The following is a 21301-nucleotide window of genomic DNA, read 5'->3' on the forward strand; positions in this document are numbered from 1 at the left end:
CTTCTTTTTTTTTTTTCTTCTCATAGACCTTTCCAAAACAGGTGCAGGTAAGGCTGCAGCTCAGAAGTAGAGGACTGGCCTGGCATCCACAAGGTCCTGGGCTCCAGCCTCTGCACTACAAACACAAACAGGCACATACTACCTTAGGTCCATAGTTGGGTTAATAGCTGTATTTTAAAATGAATTGAAAATAGTATCCAAGGCTAATTCATTATCTGAGATGACATCAAAGACATGTAGTGCATATGGCATCCTTTATTCACTTCACATAAAAAACCATGCAGTGTTAAGGTAAGACAATACATGTAAAATGTTCAGTGCACATTAGATAAGTTATTAGCATACACATTTTTACAGCCTATATGGGCATACCAAACATGTTTAAAATAATGTACTTTTTAAAGCCTAAACTAAAAGTTGTGCTTAGCTCTTACATATTCCCATTCCCACTTGTTACTTTTCACAAAAAAAAAAAAAAAAAAAAATTGTTCTACATAATCGATATTCTATTAGCCAATAGGAACTTCTTTTTCCTCTGGATGGAGAATGGAGCAAGCAAAAAGGCTCCCATGCGTACAGTTCCCAGTGAACAGTGACATGCAAACAAGAACTTTATCACATAAAAGGCTCCCTGTGACACAATGGATCAAAAACCTAACAGACTGCTTTTCTACCTACACATCTGGAAAATGAAGCTAGGATGTTCAAGTTCCTCCCAACCCAACTGATCCATGCCTGCCAATACATAACAGTTTCTAACTTTACATATGCACACACACAGACACACATACACACACACACACACACACACACAGAGACACACACACATACAAAATGGACAGGACACAATGAAACAAGCTATAAGTAACTATGTAAAACCTAAGAAAAAGTTAGTGAATACTCTATGGTCAGAGTACGATTTCTCCAGCATGGCCTTACATAATAATTAGGCCAACACTAAACATAAATAAAAAAAGGACATACAAAATCATTTCCACTCTAGAAATAGCTTTAAAGAATGGTGCACACAATACCAAAGGTTCTAAGAAACACAAGTTCTGAGGACAGTTAACAGGCCACCATACTTAACAGTTAAATATGAGATAACAACATTTAGCCAATACAGATATATAAACATTCATTTAAAACAAAACAACAAACAATACAGAGACAAATGAAACCCTCCCCCCTAACCTTTCTGGTAAGAAAGATCACCAATGAAAAGACCAAAGTTTCTTCAAGATGAAGTGCCCTGGAAACAGGTAAACCCACCTCTCTGACTTGACACTTCATTGAAGGTTATCAGTTCGGGATTTTATAGAACCTTCATGAAGTGACTACAGTAATATTAAAAGCATCCACACCCCGCTCAGGCCAAAGCCACAAGGACATCTCTCTGGTGAGTCAGCTTTTCGTTGCTTTGGACGGGCTGGCGTTGGAAAGGCTGCTCTGTATCTTTCTTTTTGTTGACTGATTCACATTCTTACTCCTCTTCTCAGGCACAAAGGAAGTGGACCACGGAGACTGAAGGTGGTTGTGAAGGCTCTGCATCTCTGAGGACATCTTGAATAAAGAAGACCCAAACCTCTGCTCTTCAAACAGTCCATGGGAACCACTCAACAGAACACCCTGGGAAAACTCTGTCTGAAACAAACAGCTCTGGGGTTTGATCTCACTGGCGCCTGAATTAGAAGTGGGGTGGAGAGAAAACTCTTCACTCATCTCTTGGTCAGAGGGAGAGAGGAGAAAAAAAGAAGTGGGTTTCCACTCGCTTCCATTTTCTAACTGGTCGGGAGTGAGAGCGTTTTTGGAAAGATTCAGTTTGGGGCCTTCTTCCAGCTTGTCAGGTTCCTCCAGAAGCTCACTGCCCCGAGGTGACTTTGAGGACCCCTCCAGCTCCGCTGACTTAAACCCGTTACTACAGGGACTCTTGCTGTTGTCAGACTCCGACATCATGGAATCCAGCTCGGAGATTTTGTCAAGATAAGCAGCATCCATGGATGCTTCGCTGGATGTTCTTGTCCGGTTCATTTCAAGAGAGCGAATACAATTTAGTCTCTTAGACAAGCATGAGCCTGACCTCTCACTCAATTTTGAAGGTATTTCCCCAACAGAATTTGCTATTATATTCCCCTCTGAACCTTCAAACTCCAAGCTTTGGGCATAGCTTGTGGAGCAACAATCCCAAAATCCTGACTTGGGGGAAGCAAAACGATCTGATTTCTTTTCATTTTCGCTTCTACTTATATCATCCTCTGAAGAATTGTTATTACAGGCATTTGGAGAGTCACAAAAATCATCAAATACCAGTTTTCTCAGATGGTTTGCATGCTTTTTGGAACTTCCTCCTTTGATTACAGAGTTCTCTCTGTTTTCTGGAGTGTTGAGCTGAAGGCAGCTAAGGGACAAAGGAGTGCAAGGAGCTGGCAGATCATAAAGCTCTTCCTCTTTGTAGGGTGCGCAGTCACTTGGCTTACTGCCCCACTCTCCTTCCAAATAAGTATCCATTGGTGCCTCCCTCATAGCCAGCAGCACCTCTGTGGACTTGGGGTACCTGTCTTTGTTCCTGGGACAGTTTGGTTCAGTCTTGCTGGTGCTTTCCTGTCTGACAGAACTGGTGTCAGCGAGTCTGCTGCTAGGTGTTGTCAGGTGAGGAGCCGAAATGGAGGTGGCTGAGCCAGCCTGCTTCCTGGCACTGTCACCCTGACTCTTTGATGCCGCAACCTCGTCGCTGCCTTTGGACCCCTTGCCATCTGCAGAGGGTGCCCTCTGGCAAAGGGCATCCATCTCTCCCTTTGCCTCATCTGAATGTTTCAGTTGTGCTACTTGAGACTCTAGCTCTTCTATGTACTTATCGCTTCGTTCTAGAGCTTTCTTGAGGCGATTGGTTTCACGTTCGTACTGTTCTACTTTGGACTGAAGAGCAGCAATGGTAAACCTTCCAAACCTGAAAAGAAGAGAAGGGTGTTAATGACACAGCCTGGGTTGTTTTCTTTGCAAAATTTAAACACAAACTGTCCCAGCCCACATAATAGTGACAGTTGCAATCATGTAACAGTGACATTTCAGAACACTTAACTGAATAGGACAAAAGCAATGCTAGTGTAGTGCCCTCAGAAAGTGACTGCACGTGCATAATGCACAATATGAAGCACATAACAGAAAAAATCTAATAAGACATTTTAGTGGTAAAGTCAGACTAATATTTGAGACAAAGGCAGAAATCCACTGATGGTTTCCTTTCCAAGAGCTAGCTATCAATCCAGCTCACATATGCATGAAGAGTTATCCCCTAAAACAATGGCAAAGATTTATGATAACATTTGAACAGTGGTCCACATCTTGAAATATTTACATTCAATCATTTTCCTATCGTACAGCAGTGTTTTACAATACATTTCTTATACAATGTCACCTTGTCAAACATAAAATGTCAATTTGAAATTCAGAAATCCTAGACGTCTCAGGAGAGGAGGTTTTAAATACTTATTTGGACCCTTTCAATTACAGTCACTGTTGATATGAAGCTTTTTCTTGGCCTTTCTCAACACTAGGCTTTAATTCATTTCAGCTCTCCTTATTTTCAGCATTTTACAACTGTGTAGGACATCAATCTCATTTTTTCCAACTTTGAAATACGAAGTCAGTGCTTGTGGTTCCAATATACTACGCATAAAAACATTTTTATACTTTCTGAAAGGGAATATTTGAGAATTACTAGAAAGAACATCAAAAATTCCCTCTTTACCCAGTACTATCTGTTTTCCATTATTCCATCAAGAGTGGGTACTGGGTTCAGTTGAGAAAATGATTTTAGCAGCTAGTACAGGTTGGGGTACATCTCGGGCTAGAGGCACAGATTATTCCAGCGCAAAACCACATTAAATGCCTAAGCTAATTCTATCTGATAACGGGGGAGAACTCTTTACAGGAAACCGCCTGCATAGGAGACAAGAAAAACCCCTTCACTGCCTCACACTTCTTCAGAGCTTTAGCCATCTTCCTGATAACTCCCATCTAACCAGCTCTAAGAATGTGGGAGCTGTCTGTTTGCAGGAAGGTATCTGAGAAGGTATCTTCTAAAAACTGCCATCTTTGTCTTCTTTCTTCCTAGTTACAAAAATGATTACAACTAAGGGAATGTATCTGCTTTAAAACATATGAAAGAGCACAAGGAGCCAAGAGCAACTGTACCTTGTAGTCAACCACATGTCCTAGACAGCCACTCAGTGCCTGTCATCTCCTAAACTCCGGGCCCATTTCTCCAGCAGAGCACTGACATGCTCTCTGCTCTCTTGCTACTGACAGAAAACAGCAAGAGCAAAGGTAAATATAGAATCCTCACATCTCAGGATAGAAAGGGCTTTAAAAGACGCGATTGCTGAATATTGATCTGCTCACTGCAATTAACTCAACTCCCAGAGCACACTGCCTTCAACTTCCAAAATGCAAGACAAAAGCAAGAGACATAATAAAAACAAAAACTAAAGGAGCAAACCTCTTCATCTTAAGACAAAGTTTGCTACTATGAGCATTTAGTTAAGCAATAACAGAAGCTTTTCTTTGTTAAAAAACATTTTGGCTTCTAAATATAGTCCATGGCAGAGATGTAGATGATCTGTAAGAGAACTTTAGAAAGGTGGCCAAAGACTTTGGAGTGCATTCTGCAAACATGTTTGTGAGTTCCTGATTGAAACTATTCTGGCATACTCAACCTGCATGTTTTTAAATGGAAAAACTGTGTAGCATGTTTATTTAATGCAAAGAGCAAAAATGACAGCCTCACATTTACTCACAGAGATTCATTTTTAACTACAGACTTTATAACATAGATATCTTAAAAAACATAAAAAAACCAGATGATTTAAAAATCAAATAATGCTACTAGATAACACATCAGATGCTACGGATGTCACTAGGAACTAGTGACAAATAAGGAATGCTTCCGTGTGTGTGTGTGTGTGTGTGTGTGTGTGTGTGTGTGTGTGTGTACAGAGGCTAAAGGACATGGGGTGTCCTCTTTCCCTTTTGGCCTTATTGGCTGAGACAGAGTCTCTCACTGAATCTAGAGCATGCTGTATTCTGGCTAGAGTGGTCCTCCTGTCCCTGCTTCCGACAGTAGTGTATATGCCCGGGCATAGCTTTCTAGGTGTGCCGGGAATCTATACTCAGATCCCTGAGCTTCTGCCGTGAGAGCTCTTACTCACTGAGCCATCTCCCCAGCCCCTACGTAATTCTTTTTTTTTTCTTTCTTTTTGTTTTTTTTTTTGGAGATGGGGTTTCTCTGTGTAGTTTTGGTGCCAGTCCTGGATCTCACTCTGCAGACCAGGCTGGCCTTGAACTCACAGAGATCCGCCTGGCAAAGTATAAAGGTTCTGAGATGAAGTCAGTGATATTCCTAGTCATATTTTTTGTATTGTATTTTGGAGAGAAAAGCCGAAGTGCCGTGGAAACTAGCAGACATCAGCATCTGAACATATACTAAGGACAAGCATGTGGAAGCAGGAGAACTGGCCCCATCTCATGCTCATGGCTGCAAGGGGTGAACCAACCAGGGCAATGCAGGAGAGCTCACCCTGGTAGTGAAGACAGGGGAGCACTGGGGGCCTGATCAACCCTGCAACTACCCAGGCCCAGAACCAGGGTTATGTGTTGATACCCAGGAAGAGTCCTGGTGAGGGCCCAGCAGTGATGGTGTAGCAGAGACCAGGAGCCTCGAACTAGACCAATGATTCTTTGCCATGAACACCTGCATGTAAAGATGCATTGATAAAGGGGTTTACCACGTAACTCACTGTGTCACACTGCAGCTTCCACGATGAGATTTCCCCCACACACACTTTCTCCCCCTTTTTTCCCCTCTTAAATTTTGTTTTAGTTTTGGGAGGGCTGCAGGGGCAGGGGGCCGATGTGAGGGGATGGGAGATGGGTAGAATCGGGATGCATAATTTGAAAGACACAAAGAATAAAAAGAAAGTTTTAAAAAAGGACTCACAAGAAGCACTCCTCCACCCCTGCCCAAAGGACAGGCAAAGTACAACTCACTGAAAAAGTTAGGCTGTTTTCTACAAGGTCAATGATTTCAGAACCCCAAAGTTCCATTTTAACACTTCACAAGCATAAAATACTGAGTGATGAGAATTTTTCTAACCATGCTAACAGGCGAACTGACAGAACTGATTTGTCTTCTGGCTCCTCTATTACAGCTGATGGGCCTGGGATAGGGGGCCTCTCAGTCTCCATCCATTGCTAGATGCTAAAGAGAGTCCATGATAGACAGGAGTTGGGGTTAAACATCTGATGTAAGTATCAGCCCCCTTTTTTAAGCTACATTAGCTCGTTAAGGCGGAGCCAACACTATAGGGTGAATAAGCTAAACCCTCTGTCCTTTCATGTGTGAATATTTTGATAGCTACCACTAAATATATTTCATACATGTGCCTTCTTTTTTATTTACAATATGGAAAGGAATGGAATGGCATGTAGCTTTCTATTGCAGACTTTATATAGCACAGCCTTTTACTTATAGGCTCAGCATTCTTACAACCTGGTCCAGAGAGCTTTCCTTTTCACCTGAGTAAGACTGAGTAGATGGATTTTTGACACGGGAGTCAGGGAAGTTTCAGTGATTCCAAGACACTTTTATTAAATTTGGCAAAACATAAGTTCTCACACAGAAATAACAACTAAGCTAACACATATAATGGCATACTTCCACAAAGTAAGATAATGAACACAGGGGCTTATTTATCTTTCACTTTTAATACTCTCTTATTCCTACTAATTCCAGATATTTCCAGAGTACACACCATTAAATGAAGCAATGCTAAGGCAAGCCAGAGGGATTTCTAAGTATCATTTAACACTACTTCCTTTTCCTTAGCAAATTTCAAAATGGTGCATTTTTATAAACATTCCATTAGAGACCAAAAAGCTTTGATTTTCAAAGTAGCAGTGATGGCCAAAGGCTTCATTATGCTAGAGAAACACTGTGAACAGTCTGGGAACTGAGATTGGAAATGCATTTTTGCCAGAATCTAGAGATGCTTACAGGATTTTGAGCCTGCCAATGTTAACTGAAGTATAGGTTCTGGATGAGAGGAAAGGATTCAGAGGCAAAAGTCTGTGTCTGTCCCTACTAGAATACAGAGAAATGGAAGTCTTACTAATTTGACTTTTTTTTTTGAATACTTGTTTTTCTTTTTAAAATTACTCACTGAGACCTACAGGGCTTGTTCCTGGAAAGACCGATTCCTCCTCTCCCAGCAGCCTTCCTTCAACTGCTCCTAGTTTTTATTCTTCTAGACATCAAGTCTCGTGAGAACTCCTCCTCCATGTTGGCATTTCAATGGTGGTGTCCACTTTTACAGTCTTGTTTAGGCAACCATATCACAGCAACCATGACAACCAAAGTTAGGACATCTCTAACAACAGAGTTCATAAGACCACTGTTCCTCCCTAGCTTCTCATAAAGAGGCCAGAAGAAAACAAACAAGGCAAGAACAATTATTAGAGCCTCGTATCTGAAGAACTAAGTTTCAGTATCTATGTGATGAGCTAGTTGAGAAACTTTTGCCCTTCTCATTCACAACCCCAATTAAAGGACTAAATACAATAAGCATAGGGGACGGGCAAGACTACCAACTTCAGAAAGGCATTCTTCCTCACTCAAAGATTTTTTTTTTATCATATTCTTATTTTGTGTGTGTGCATCGGCATGTGTGCATGTACACACATGTGGTCCTACCACAGCATGAATGTGGGAGTCATAGGACAAATTGCAGAGTCAGTTCTCTCCTTCTATGTGGGTTCAGGTACCTGAGACTCAGGTTGTAAGGCTTGGCAGCGGATGTCTTTACCTGCTGAGCCACCCCTGAGCGTGGCATTTGTGAAAAACCATTTGCCTCCTCCGGATATACAGGAGAATCAGCATCAGGCTAAGCACCCACCAGGTATCTTGCTTGCAGGAGCAGAATCTTGACTTCCATTTTTTCCTTACCTACTAATTGAGTTAGTAGAAACAAAGTGAAAACACTCTGAGTCTGGACTGGATTTTGTGCTCTGGCCTATCTGAGTTCAGTGCTACTAAGTATTAAGTATCAAAGTCTATTTCAAGGTGCTTCTTTTAAAATCCATGTGACTCTGGCACACGGGCCAAATGAGGGCCCAGAGTCTGTGCCAACTAACTGCAAACACTGTCAGAAGAGCATGCAGGTTGTCCTGCTCGGTCTTCTGCAGATGGCTCTACCATGCTGTCACATTTCTTTGTAGAGCTCTGAAGTGTCTTTTTTAACTCTGGTAGAACTGTTGTCTTGCCATCTAGTTAATAACAAGCATAAGAAGAACCCTAAGTTCCATGACCCAGAGTCCTGGCTTAACAAGGAACCCTTGTCTTTGGAGTTGAACCATCCACCAGGCTTATGCTGAAGCACCGAGGCCAAACCGCAAATACAAAGCAGAAAGTAAGATGTGGCAATGCTAGAAAAAGGTGTCTTCAGGTTAAAGCTACATGATTGCTGATAATCTGTTCCCTAGTATGCTTCCTTAAGGCAATTTGTGAGGAAGAGACTTTAAAGACTTGGTGTGTTAAGGGATTCTCCTTTGTACCTTCATTTTCAAATTTGGTTAGAAGTATTTCCTGGACTGGCAGGAGGATTCAGCAGGTAAAGTTGATTGCTATAATGCCTGATGATGACCTGAGTTCAATCTTAGAAACTCACATGGTGAAAGGACAGATGATTCCAGCAAGTTGGTCTAAAACATGCAGCACATGGGACACAAGCATCAAGCCTTGTACCATACATATACACTCATACAAAATAACAAGTAAATATGGTAAAAGAAAAGAAGAAGAGAAAAAAGATATCATACTATCCTGGGATAGAAGGAAGGCTATGAAGCACTGGATATGCCTCTGTAGCCAGTCAGTTCCCTCTTTTTTGGTTGTGACCATGTGTCTATTGTAATCTTTAATCTTTTTTTTCTTTTGCTGTTGTTTTCCAATTTTAATATTTCCTTTATCACTCTGGTATGTATTGTATTCCTGGCAGTGTATCATGGCTGTTTATCACTAGAGATCATTATGTTAATATTGAACCCTGTTCTTAAGTAGCATGTAAATTGTTGATGGATTTCCCCACTATTTTAAGATTTCTGTATTGCTAAGTGCTATTTTATGCATATAAATAAGATAAATATATAACATTTTTACTTTTAAAACTTTTGAAATGGCATATCTTACAAAGGAAAACATTTAATTGTGGGCTGGCTTACAGTTTAAGAGATTTAGTCCATTGTCTTCACGGTGGTGTACAAGCAGACACTGTGCTGGAGAAGGAGCTGAGAGTTCTACAGCAGAAGCAACTGTGTTCCTTACTGGGTATGGCTTGACCATAGGAGACCTCAAAGCCTGTTTCCACAGTGACACGCTTCCTTCAACAAGGCCACACCTCCTAAGAGTGCCACTCTCTCTCTATAGGTCAAACATGAGTCTATGGGCCATACCTATTGAAACCACCATGATGAGCCATAGGAAGATGACACTAAAAAACTGACACAAATCATTGTTTCCCTACTGCTAGAAATGTATCCTAAGTAAAATGAGGTATTAAAAATAGTTTTGGCCGGATGGTGGTGGTGGTGGTGATGGTGCATGCCTTTAATCCCAGAATGTGGAAGGCAGAGGCAGGCAGATCTCTTAGTAAGTTTGAGGCCAGCCTGGTCTACAGAGTGAGTTCCAGGACAGCCAGGACTGTTTCACAGAGAAACCCTGTCTTGAGAAACCAACCAACCAACCAACAAATAAACAAATGAATAAATATTTTTTAAAAGTTTTCAGTACTGATATCATTGCTTAACATGATTCCAATATGCACACATTACCCTATTTCAGTTAAATAACACTAGTCTAACAATACGGCTCAAATTTCAGTTATCACATTATATTGTAACTACATAACATAAAGCCTTCGACTTCTAGCTTTCCAGACCCCAAAAGATACAAATAATAGATGGATATCACAATTAGTAACCCAGCAGGCCACCCCTTTCAGAGGCCATGGTGACCAGGCAGTGTGTTTCTGCTACACAGTGAGAACAGGGATAGCAAACTAGTTATGCTGCCTCCTTACCGCCCAGTGAAAGACCTCACAGGACAGTTCAGAGAAGCAGAAAAACAAAAGTGAAGGCGCAGCACAGCACTGAACAGAAGTAATACAAGAAGTAAAATCAGAATCCAGTCAAAGGAAGGGTGATAAAAAAATAGCTGACTGTTAGAATGTCACAAGACTCCAGATGTGCCAGGAAAGCTCAATAGAAGAAAACTTATCACAGAGACGAGGACAGTTACTGAGGAGGATGAAGATACCTAAAAGAAATGACAAGTGGGGAGAAAAAAACCTTTCACATTAGAGCATGTAGATGTCACTACACGAGAGCAGAGAGAATAAAATGGTGGGAGTTTGTGCAGACATAGGAATGTGATGACTTATCAATGTACCAACAAGAGGTTAGCTCACTGGTCTAGTATTCTTCCCATTGCTGCAATAAGCAACACGGCCAAAAGTGACGCCCAAGGATTTATTTGGCTTATAATGCATAATAATTCATAAAATGAGTAGGCAAGTTGTCTTGGTCATCATTGGGGAAAATTCACAATTGTCCCTATAGGTTTTATTTATTTATTTTTTGCCAAAACATTACATCTTCTTATCAGCATTAATGCATATGGACACAAAAAATGGTTAAACTAATATTTAGTATACCAATAGTTATTTAGCACATTTTGAAACATTTGATATCACAGTCCATCACTGAGGGAAGTCAGGGCAGGAACTGAAGCACAGACAATGGAGGAGCACTACTTAAGTATTATCCACCCTGGCCTGTTTAGCTTGCTTACCTATATAATGTAGGATCAACTACCCAGGGGTAGTACTACCCACAGTGGGCTGGGTCCTCCCACAGCAATCATTAACCAAGAAAATGCTCCAGAGATGGCCAAAAGGTAAATCTCATAGAGGCATTTTCTCAATGGAGTTTTCCCCTTTCCAGATGATCCTAGTTTGTGTCAAGTTAACAAAAAACTAACCAGCACACTCACATAAATGAAGAGAAGGCAAGCATGACTCAAAACCTCTGTAAGATTTGTGTTTTCAACAAAGAAATATTTTAATGTCTCAAAGTTTCAAGTCTTCTAAATTGTGCTGTATATATATTAGTGTACTAAATATTAGTTTTACCATTTTCATGTCCATATACATTTATGCTGATAATAATACATAATGTTTTGACAAAATATTAAAGTTCATAAGACAATAGTGAACTTTCCCAGTGACTATTATGACAGCTTGCTTACTTATTTTTTGAACTATTATGCAGAATAAAAACTACCTAAATTATAATAGTTAACACATGATTCTCAAAAATTTATATTTAAGAACAACCACAGTTACTCTAATAAAAAATGACCTAGGGCTGAAGAAATGACTTAGAAGCTATGAGCACTTGATGCTCTTCCAGAGGACTAGAGTTTGGTTTCCAACACTCATTTGGTGGCTCACGACCACTTGTAACTCTAGTCCCAGAAGATGCTACTCCCTCTTCTGGCTTCTGAGAGGGCTGCATGCAATGTGGTGCACAAGACATACATGCAAGCAAAACATCCATAGTCATAAAATAATTTTATTATTTTAAAAAGAAAAAAATTGCTGGGTGATGGTGGTACACACCTTTAATACCAGCACTTGGGAGACAGAGGCAGGCAGGTCTTTGTGAGGCTAGACTAGTCTACAGGACAGTCAGAGATACACAGAGAATAGAGAAACCCTGTCTCAAAAACCAAACACCAAAACCAAAAATAAGAAAAAAAAAAAAGAAAGAAAGGAAGGAAGGAAGGAAGGAAGGAAGGAAGGAAGGAAGGAAGGAAGGAAGAAAGAAGAAAGAAGAGAAAAATCTATCACAGAGTTGCCTGTATGTAAGTACAGGGCTTGTTTTCTTTTCTTTTAAGGGAGGGGCTCCTTATATTGGTGGAGGCTGGCCTTAAACTCAAGATCACCCTACCCCTTTCAGTCTTTCTAACACTGGCATTATAGACATGCTGGCAGAAGTATTTTCTTTGTTGTATTTTTCTTTCCATTTTTTCATTATACAAATTCTACCAATTAGGAAATTCCGTGACTTGAAAAAATTTTGATTGGATGCCGGGCAGTGGTGGCGCACGCCTTTAATCCCAGCACTCGGGAGGCAGAGCCAGGCGGATCTCTGTGAGTTCGAGGCCAGCCTGGTCTACAGAGCGAGATCCAGGAAAGGCGCAAAGCTACACAGAGAAACCCTGTCTCGAAAAGAAAAAAAAAAAAATTTTTTTGATTGGGAATAACTTAAGTGAGTAGCCTGCATAATGAACCTATCAAAAGTCTGAGTCTGGTGGGGATGGGAAACATAGGAAAGATTAGCTGGAGGTCCTGCCTTGTATGTGGGCACAGAGGGTCCAGAATGGGGGGTGGGAGTGGGTATTTCAGGTAAAGAGGAAAGGGAGGAGCAGAGCTGAAGAAACTCAAAATTATACTTGGTGGGAAAGAAGACTCAAATGCCTCAGCATGGTTTTTCTCTTACCTTCCTATGGCTTGACTGTACATTTTCCATGTCTACTTCATCACTGGATATGCTTTGGTAGGATGCCGTAGAAATATTCTGTCTAGACACTACAAAGAAAATTGATTCTAAGCCCCACCCAAATCATGGACTTAGAAACTGAGCGTTTCATACATGATAGCCAAATTCTATACCACTGAGCCATGTTGCCAGCTGGCTACATGTTGCTGAGACATGTTCCTGAAAACGCTTCCTCAAAGCTTTTTCTCTTTTTAAAATTAAGCACTTAGTTACCTAAACTCCTAGGCAATTTCCAATCAAAAAAGTACTGTCTATGACAATCTTAGTCACATCATACCTCTATAAAAACGTAATATAGTGAGGTATACTGAGGGGATACAGGAAACACATCTTCTACAAACCCAAGACAAACGATTTCTGCACCTTGGCCCACCATGCAAAAAATAAAATATAAAAAAGGAAAGCACAATTTTCATCTGTGGCTCACCAAGAATAATTAGAACAAATATTTAACGACAACAGTGACTACTGTCACCACCACTGACGGTGACACGTAGAGCAGCACCTGATTTACTGGGGGGTTACTGACGGGCTTAGACAGAGAGCACTGGAACAACTCCTCTTCCTGCACTTTCTCAAAGTCACGTTTCAAAAACCAGGTGGAAGCTGGGCATGGTGGCACTGCCTGTAACACCAACTACTCAGAAGCTAACACAGGAGGATTCCAGGTTTGAGGCCATCTGGGACACACAGGGAGACCCTGTCTCAAAACAATAGCGAGATAGAATCTATTTAGCAAGCTTTCAAATGGAGAGCAGGTTTAAAAACAGCAGCAGTAGCATCATTTTTAAAGAAAGTTCTTTAGTGTTTATTAAAGTAACCATGCACTTATAGGAACCTGACATTCTCAACAGAAATGACCGGGGATGGGTCACATTCATCCCTCTGCAGGCAAGTCTCTAACACAGCATGAACCCACACCAGGTCACTTAGAGTCACACGGGGAAATACAGACTGTGGTTTTGCCAGCTTTTCCCTTTCTTGCGTCACTGGTGAGAGCCTGGGTCTGGCCCTTCACTGGAGAACTGTAACAGTGAGTCACCTTTCCCACTCCCAAGGCAGCTCTAGTCTCTCTATGCGATCGTGAGACAGACTCATTGGAATGTGAGATAAATCTCATTTTGGGGGGAAAATTTAGTAAAGGATTGCCCTTGACTAGTTTGCATGACATTGATGGTAATCCTAATCATTCATGGAAAAAATACTATTTTACATCTTTTTTCATTTACAGAGTAAAAACAGGCATATCTCCAAAGCACAGTAATCTTAACAGAATCTCAGCAGTAGAAGATAGTACTGATAAGTGAGAAGTCGTTTTGAAAACTCCCCAGATAAGTATTAGTATATGTATTTTTTCATTTTTAGCAAAATTCTCTCATTTCTTTCTCTGTCCCTTCTCTCTCTGCATAAAGAACAGTCAAACTAAAAGAACTGTGATCTAGCTCCTCAGTAATTATTACTCAGATGAGTTATTTAGGACTAGTGTGTGCTCAGGGGGTTATGAGGAAGGACTACAAGGTAAGTAGAAGCCATTGTTCTTGTTCTCAAACATTCATTCATAATCTCTCTGACAACCACACTGTTTAGTTATCAACATGCATTGTGAGCACCTAAAGTATCCTATCAACACAATAAAGACAAAGCGACAGAAAACTGCAGTAACTGTCTATCACCAATTAGCTATATATACAGAGAAGGGCCCCTCAGGCACCCAGCCCAAGGGCTAGAGCACAAGCTGCTGTCACAGTCTGGCCCCAGGGTATCATCATGCTTCCCCTGACAGTCTACAAGTTCTCCTTCTGGGAAAACCAAAGGGCAGAACAGAATCAGTCACCAGATCAGGCTGGGGTCAAATACCAAGATTCACTGTGTTTGTCAGAGCAGAATCTGGAGGGGGAAAAAAAGTGCTGGAATAGGTCAAAAGAGAGGAGCAGCCCAAGCCAGCCAGATCAGCAGTGCGATAAGAAACGGAATGGACTGGTATGTGGCTCCTTTAGGAAAAGCAGACTCATGAATTAGAATTGATCCACAGCTTAAAGCCAGCACAGAGAGATAATCCAGCTTACACAGAGACTAGAAACGGAGGACTGGAGAAACTTAATCTCTGTTTTCCTCTGGAACTGCTAATTTCTGACATACTTTAGAGAACCTTCTGAAATCTGTTTCTTTGGAGATCTCATTTGGAGAAAACGCTAATCTCTGATGTCCTGTTATCTTAAAACTCTCATACACTTTAAGTTCAGAAAGAAACTTAAAAATCTCACCACTCTAGTTAGTTTACTCTAAGTGATAGTAGAGTAGAGCGAAAGGACAGCTTTCTTCTGTCAGTCCCCGAAAAGGAAGTTACACATGACAGATTTGTATAGTGTAAATATACATACATGCATCTGGAAATATATCTAAGTGCCCTGGGGCTGGCAGAGTCAGTTGTCATGATTGTCACTGTGCTGATCTGTATGCAGCATGACTGCTACCATAACGAATATCAGAATAATCAGAACAAAAGGAAGGCATGGCCCACCTCTGCACCTCTGCCTAGGAAATCATGGAGGTTCTCACCATAGTGACACTGGGCTGATTTCAAATAGTGGTAGCCACTAACTTATAATAATAATAATAAGTAATAATACTGGACAGGTGTGGTGATATTTTATTTGTGCGTTAATAAATAAAGCTTGTCTGGAGATCAGGGGGAAAAGGCCAGCCATTTTAAGTAAACAAAGAAGTCAGGGAGTGGTAGCACTTAGCCGGCAGGGTCTCTGTGTTCAAGGCCACACTATAGAACAGAGCCAAGCGTGGTGACACACACCTTTAATCTCAGTACCAACCATAGAGACCTGGAGGTCTGTATAGACAGACAGAAAGTGACAGAGCTGTGTAGGAAGAGGAAGTGAGGTAGCTGGGCTAAGAGAGCCAATGAGAGGGAAGAACAGCAAGGCAATAAAGGCGTGGGTAGACAGGAGGTAACTCGCATTTGGAAGCTGCAGAGTTGGTGAGGTAAGGTTGGCTGGTGGCTCTCACTATTTCCCTGATCTCTCTCAGGCTTTCATCCCTATATTTGGCTCCGTGTTTTTTATTTAATAAGACCATTTAGAAATTTGGCTACAGATAGGACTAGGGAAGATGAGGGAGAAGGTTTGAGCCAAGGTATGCAAATACAGCAGAAACAAAACAACAACAACAAAACAAACAAACAAAAAAAAAAAAACCAAAAACAAAAACGTGAGCCCAGGGGAAAATCCCACAAGAACAGAAAACAAGGAGGAGGCAAGAGAAAACTCAAGAAAATTTAAAGGTCAAGCACTCAAAGCCTTGTAGACTGGAGTTAGAAATTTAAGCTTTACTATGAAGGTGACTGGGAGCACCAAATGTCATCAAATAGAAGAACAAGAAGATCAGATTTATAGTCTAGATTTCAGGCAACAATAAAGTGGATACTCAAGGTTCAGGGCACCCTCAAGGAAAAGAAGCAAATAGTGAGGCTGACCAAGAAATGATGGCTATCTTGGCTGCTGGGAATGAGATGAGAGCTTACAAACGTAGGGCTGACAAGTATGTTCAATAGAGCATCTGAACAGCCAGGTGTGGAAGGAGGAGAAACAGTAAAACCAGGATTAACATCTTATATTTGGCAACTTGATGAGTAGTGAAGTTGCTGAGAAGGACACAAAAAAATCAAGAGAAAAGTAGTTTTCTGCACATGATGGAGTATAGTGGATATAATTATTTAGGCTCAGACAAAGAAACACCCTCTTCTCCATTTTTTGTTACATGCTGTGGTGGTCTGACAAGAGTGCCCCCTCCCCATAGGCTCATAAATTTGAATGTTTGGTCCCCAGTTGGGAGAACTGTTTAGGGAGGATTAGGAAGTGTGGCCTTGTTGGAGGAGGTGGGCCACTAGAAGTGGGATCTGAGTTTTAAAAGCCCATGGCAGCCCCAGTCTTTCTCTGCCTGTCTGCTGTCTGCAGATGAGGATGTGAGCTCTCAGCTACTGCTCCAGAGCCATGCCTGCCTGCCACCATGCTCCCTATCATGCTGGCCAAGGACTAACCCCCTGAATCTGTAAGCAAGCCCCCAATCAAACTCTTTCTTTTATAATCTACCTTGGTCCCAGTGTCTCTTCATAGCAAGGGAACAGTAAGTAGCATATATGTTATATAGAGATGTAGAAATAGTTCTTTAATCCTCTCAATGTATATATCTATAGAAATTGAGAGTATCAATAAGCTAAATAATGTGTTTAATATTATGTACTTGTTAATTTGTTTATTTAACAAATACTTACCAGGTGCTTTACAGGTCTAAGAGTTCTAGAAGTAAAAAGGATAGGCTTCAAAATTCTTAGTCTTTTGAATTCAGAGTTCAGAATGGAGGAGATAGACAACAAAGAGATAAGCAACTAAATGAACACGGTAATTTCAGGAAATGAAAAGACTAAACTGACCATACTGTAAGACTGGCTGAGTGTTAACAATGGCCTCTGTTATGAGTACATTTAAAACTTTAATTTGCTTAACCCTGAGTGTAACTTTTATGGTACGTAAGTTCCATTGGGCCCATTTCACAAAAACCCAAAATTGAGATGGAGAAAACTTCAGAGGTTATAAGAACAGCCTGTGTTCAGTCCTAGAGTCTGGAACTAGAACCATGTTTATAATCAACATACTCGAATATTTCCTGTATGGTTTTCTTCTTCTGGCCTTATGACAAGAAATAGGAAACAATAAAGGCAGGAGCTGGTTTCAACAGTATGATCAGGAAAAATGACTTTGGTGATCAAAAAGAGATCAGAAAGCAGAGCATTCTGAGCAGAGGATGCTAGCCTTGCATGTTCTATAAACAGAAGGCCAGGAAAGCTGGAGGAGGTGAGCTGGGGAACATGGAGAAGGAAGAAAGACAGGTACAGGAGAGCTTATGCGGAGTCTGGATTTCATCTTTTGAAAATACTGGGCAGTTTCAAGTAGGAAATTTAAGCAACTTGATTTATACTGTACCGTAGACAGTTTCTGAGTGTAGCAGGAAATGAATTATGCAGAGAACACAGGGCAGAGTGGAAGCACAGAAACTTGGATTCAGGTACTCTGTCTCTGGAACTAAGCCCTTAACCACCACGCTTTGTGCTGACAAGAGTAGAAAACGTCAACATGAATTTGCAGTTCAGAACAGCAAGTAAGGTCAATGTCTTACCTTTGTTTTTAGATAGCCTGACACACTGGTAGCTGATTATTAAAGCCACAGCAGACAAGATGGTTCAAGAAACACAAATATAGTAAGAAGGTAAGGAATCTCAGGCCATAATCCAAAAGTGTACTGCTTCCTTTCTAGTGCCCTTATTTTCTTACCTACTAATATGACATGGTTCTTACTGTCCAGAGAACTTTTAACTTCCCCTAAAAGGAGGGTGGGCATGGGTGAACACAGGTCTAACTGACAAACCTTGAGGTTGCTGTTCAGTCAACTGCATACAGGAAGACATCAAACCATAGACCATAACAAAGACACAATGATAACACATTACCAAGATACATATTTACAGAAAGAAAAGCCATTGAATCAAAACTTTATAACCAAGTTTTATATAATGACTTTCAGAATTTAAAAACAATTACATTTTTATTTTTTTAAATATCTGTGTGTGTGTGTGAACATGTGTCTGAGTAGAGTATGTGAGTATAGTGCCTGCAGAGGCCAGACTAGGGTGTTAGATTTCCGAGTGCTTGAGTAAGAAGCAATTGTAAGCCACCTGGTGTGGGTGCTAGAAGCCAAACTGGGATCCTCTAGAAGAGCAATGTGCACTCTTACCTGAACTAGCTCTCTAGCCTCAATTTCCGAAATGGTCCACATCTGGCTGTACATTCTACAACTGAGGTGACTCACTGACGACAAGAGTAGCCGCTTTGCCATAACTGGCAACAGGGCAAAATGTCTGCCTATTATGGTCTGAATTTGAATGTCCCTTATTGTTTTGACTAACCCATCCAGTGGTGTTATCTGGAAGGTTGTGGAGCATTTAGGTGAAAGCAGATCACTAGGGTAAAATTTTGAAGGTTATATCTCTCCCTGGTTCTGTTCTGGTCTAGCTGTTTCCTGGTCCATGCCACGGGATCAGTAGTTGCCTCAAGATACTGGTAACACAGACAAACCTTTCCAATGTCACACACTGGTAACACAGACAAACCTTTCCAATGTCTTCCACCTTTGATGTGTTCAAAGTTCTCTGAAACAGTGAGCTAAAAAAACAAACAAGCCTTTTCTCTTTTCAGTTCTTCTGTTGGGTATTTTGACCCCAGCAATGTGAAAAGACTAGGCACAATTATTATGAACAATGGGGTTACTGCTTCAATAAAGTAAATGTGATCATGAAGTTCTTAGGCCTTTGGAAATGGTTTATGGGAAAATGTAGATGAGTTTGGAGATGTGGGCTGAAGGAGTCTTCAAAGCCGCTAGGGGTGACTCCAGTGGAAATTCTGAAGACCAGAATGCTGACAGAAATACTGATGGTAAGGACTACATACAAAGTTTCAGATGGGAACAAAGATCAGAAACAATTAAGCTAGGAGTTTATTTAATGCTCTGACAAAGAATCTAGCCACATTATGTCTATGTCCTGAAACTTTAAGTGAGGCTGAATTAATAATAGTCTAATTTATTTGTCAGTGAAAGTTTCTACACAGCACAGAATTCAGGCTATGAAATGGCTCAATGTAGATGTTAATAAGATTAGTATCATTGACTGAAATAATTGAAGGTGTTAACCTTCCCATTGAAAGGCCCAGGGTATAAAACAGCAAAAGCCCTTGGAATCCATTTAAAAATAGAAAGCTGAAGGGGCCCCCTGCTAGAATTAGGGCCACCCAGTAAAATGCTTTCCCAGGTTTAACCTTGCAGGCAGAGACGGGGACTGTTGCATGTGCAAAGGGGCCACACTATTTCTCAACTGGCAACAGTTGATGTTGTTCATATGGTACTGTTTTATAGGCACATAGAATGCAAGTTATAAAGCCAAAGGCTTGTACCCAGGTTTCATAAAAAACACCCATGAGCCTGTATCCTCTATGAGAAGCACCTGAGCATGCTATGAGTCAAGCTTTGAGGTAAAGTCTAAGTTGCAATAGAGACTCCAGGATTTTAGAGATGCCAGAAAAATAGTGGAATAAGTATGTATGAAAGCTTTTGTGGAGCCAGGACAAGACAGGCCACAAACTCTACAAATGGCAGGGCTGTGGGGCCACAGTGGAATGTCATATGTCAGAGTACCATAGCTTGAGTACATCCCTAAGGCTCATGTTGCAAGTACCTGGTCATCTCTGTGGTATTAGTGTGAAGAGTGTAGAGCCTTTAGGAGGTGGGCCTGACTGGTGAAATTAGGTTAGTAGAGGAAGCCTAGTTATGTTACAACTGGAGAAAGGGATGGGGCTGTAACACCATTTGTCAAAAGAGCCACTGGAGGCCGTTAGTTCTCAAATGACATTAGTAACAGCATAAAGAGCCCAGGGATGTTCTTTGTCCTTTTTCCACACAAAGACACAAGAAAAAGAGAACCATCTATGAATCAGAGAATGGACCTACATCAAAGCCGGAGTTTGCCAGCACCTTGGTGTTGGACTTCCCTGCCTCCAGAACTGTAAGAAATTAATTGGAAACCATTCAATTTATGGATATTTTGCTATAACTGCCCCCAAAGTCCAAGATAAACATTTTCTTAAATAACCATGATACTTAACAGTCTCAGGGCTATGTGTTTCTTTCATTTACTCAACCAACATGTATTAAAACCAGAATACCAGTTAACATTCTATAAAATGTAGTAGATAAAATTTCAAATATAAAACTGTAGTTTTTGCTGAAAGAAGTTATGAAACAATTACATAAAATATAAATTTAGTCGTGCTATGAGCCAAGAAGGAAAAATTCAAGACTGTTAACAGATATGCGAGCAGAAGAACCCAGGCTATGGCAGTGATTGGCAGGACATATATTCTCATAGTTTAAAGCTTCTCCTTTCATATTAAATAAAGAGAAAACATTAAATATTTCTGGTTTGGCTCTAGAGTTGAGTATTCTTCAGATATTAGACTGGTAAACTCAAAGGCATACCACAACACATTAAACTCTGGACATTTATTTTGGGAAGCCACATCAGGATGAACTGACCATGCCAATAGCTGCTCTCCTCCTAGCATATGAATTCAGAAGGAAAATGCTAAAGAGGAAAAAAAGACTCCATTTTCTGAACACCTACTTAGATATAATTTTACAAAAACCAGAGTGGATGATTGAACCCTTGAAGAACGTGTCTACTAGAGCATCTGTGTGCTCCAGAGGACTTTTTCATTCAAGTTAAGGATGGAAAAATGTCCAGTACACTTTAAGATTAGATATAACAGAGGATCAAGGATAGAACTGAAAGACAGCAAGAAATATAAGTGATAACTCAGACTTTCATTCTAAAAGATAAAACTATTTCACTTGAAACCAACAGAAATCTTCAAGTTCCCCTTGTTTTCAATAAGGGGAGTCAGCCACAGACTATGTGAAGCCCTCTGTCTCAGTGTGCTAATACTTGGAAACAAGGTCTTCAAGAGGTAATTAAAGTTAAATTAGGTCACAAGGGTGAGGCCTAAGCCTA

The 21301-nt window shown here is 40.7% G+C and overlaps 1 protein-coding gene across 1 annotated transcript in view; it reads right to left on the reverse strand.

Moving 5' to 3' along the window:
• Positions 1–235: 235 nt before the first annotated feature.
• The window catches only part of Obi1 (ORC ubiquitin ligase 1), a 49622-nt gene continuing 28556 nt past the window's right edge, over positions 236–21301 (reverse strand). Inside the window, exon 6 of the mRNA XM_006977974.4 lies at positions 236–2947. Within this exon, the coding sequence (XP_006978036.1) occupies positions 1405–2947 (1543 nt within the window). The 3' untranslated portion in view covers positions 236–1404. The remainder of the gene's footprint in view (positions 2948–21301) is intronic.

This window comes from Peromyscus maniculatus, chromosome 9 (genome assembly GCF_049852395.1).
Source record: "Peromyscus maniculatus bairdii isolate BWxNUB_F1_BW_parent chromosome 9, HU_Pman_BW_mat_3.1, whole genome shotgun sequence".
NCBI lineage: Eukaryota > Metazoa > Chordata > Mammalia > Rodentia > Cricetidae > Peromyscus > Peromyscus maniculatus.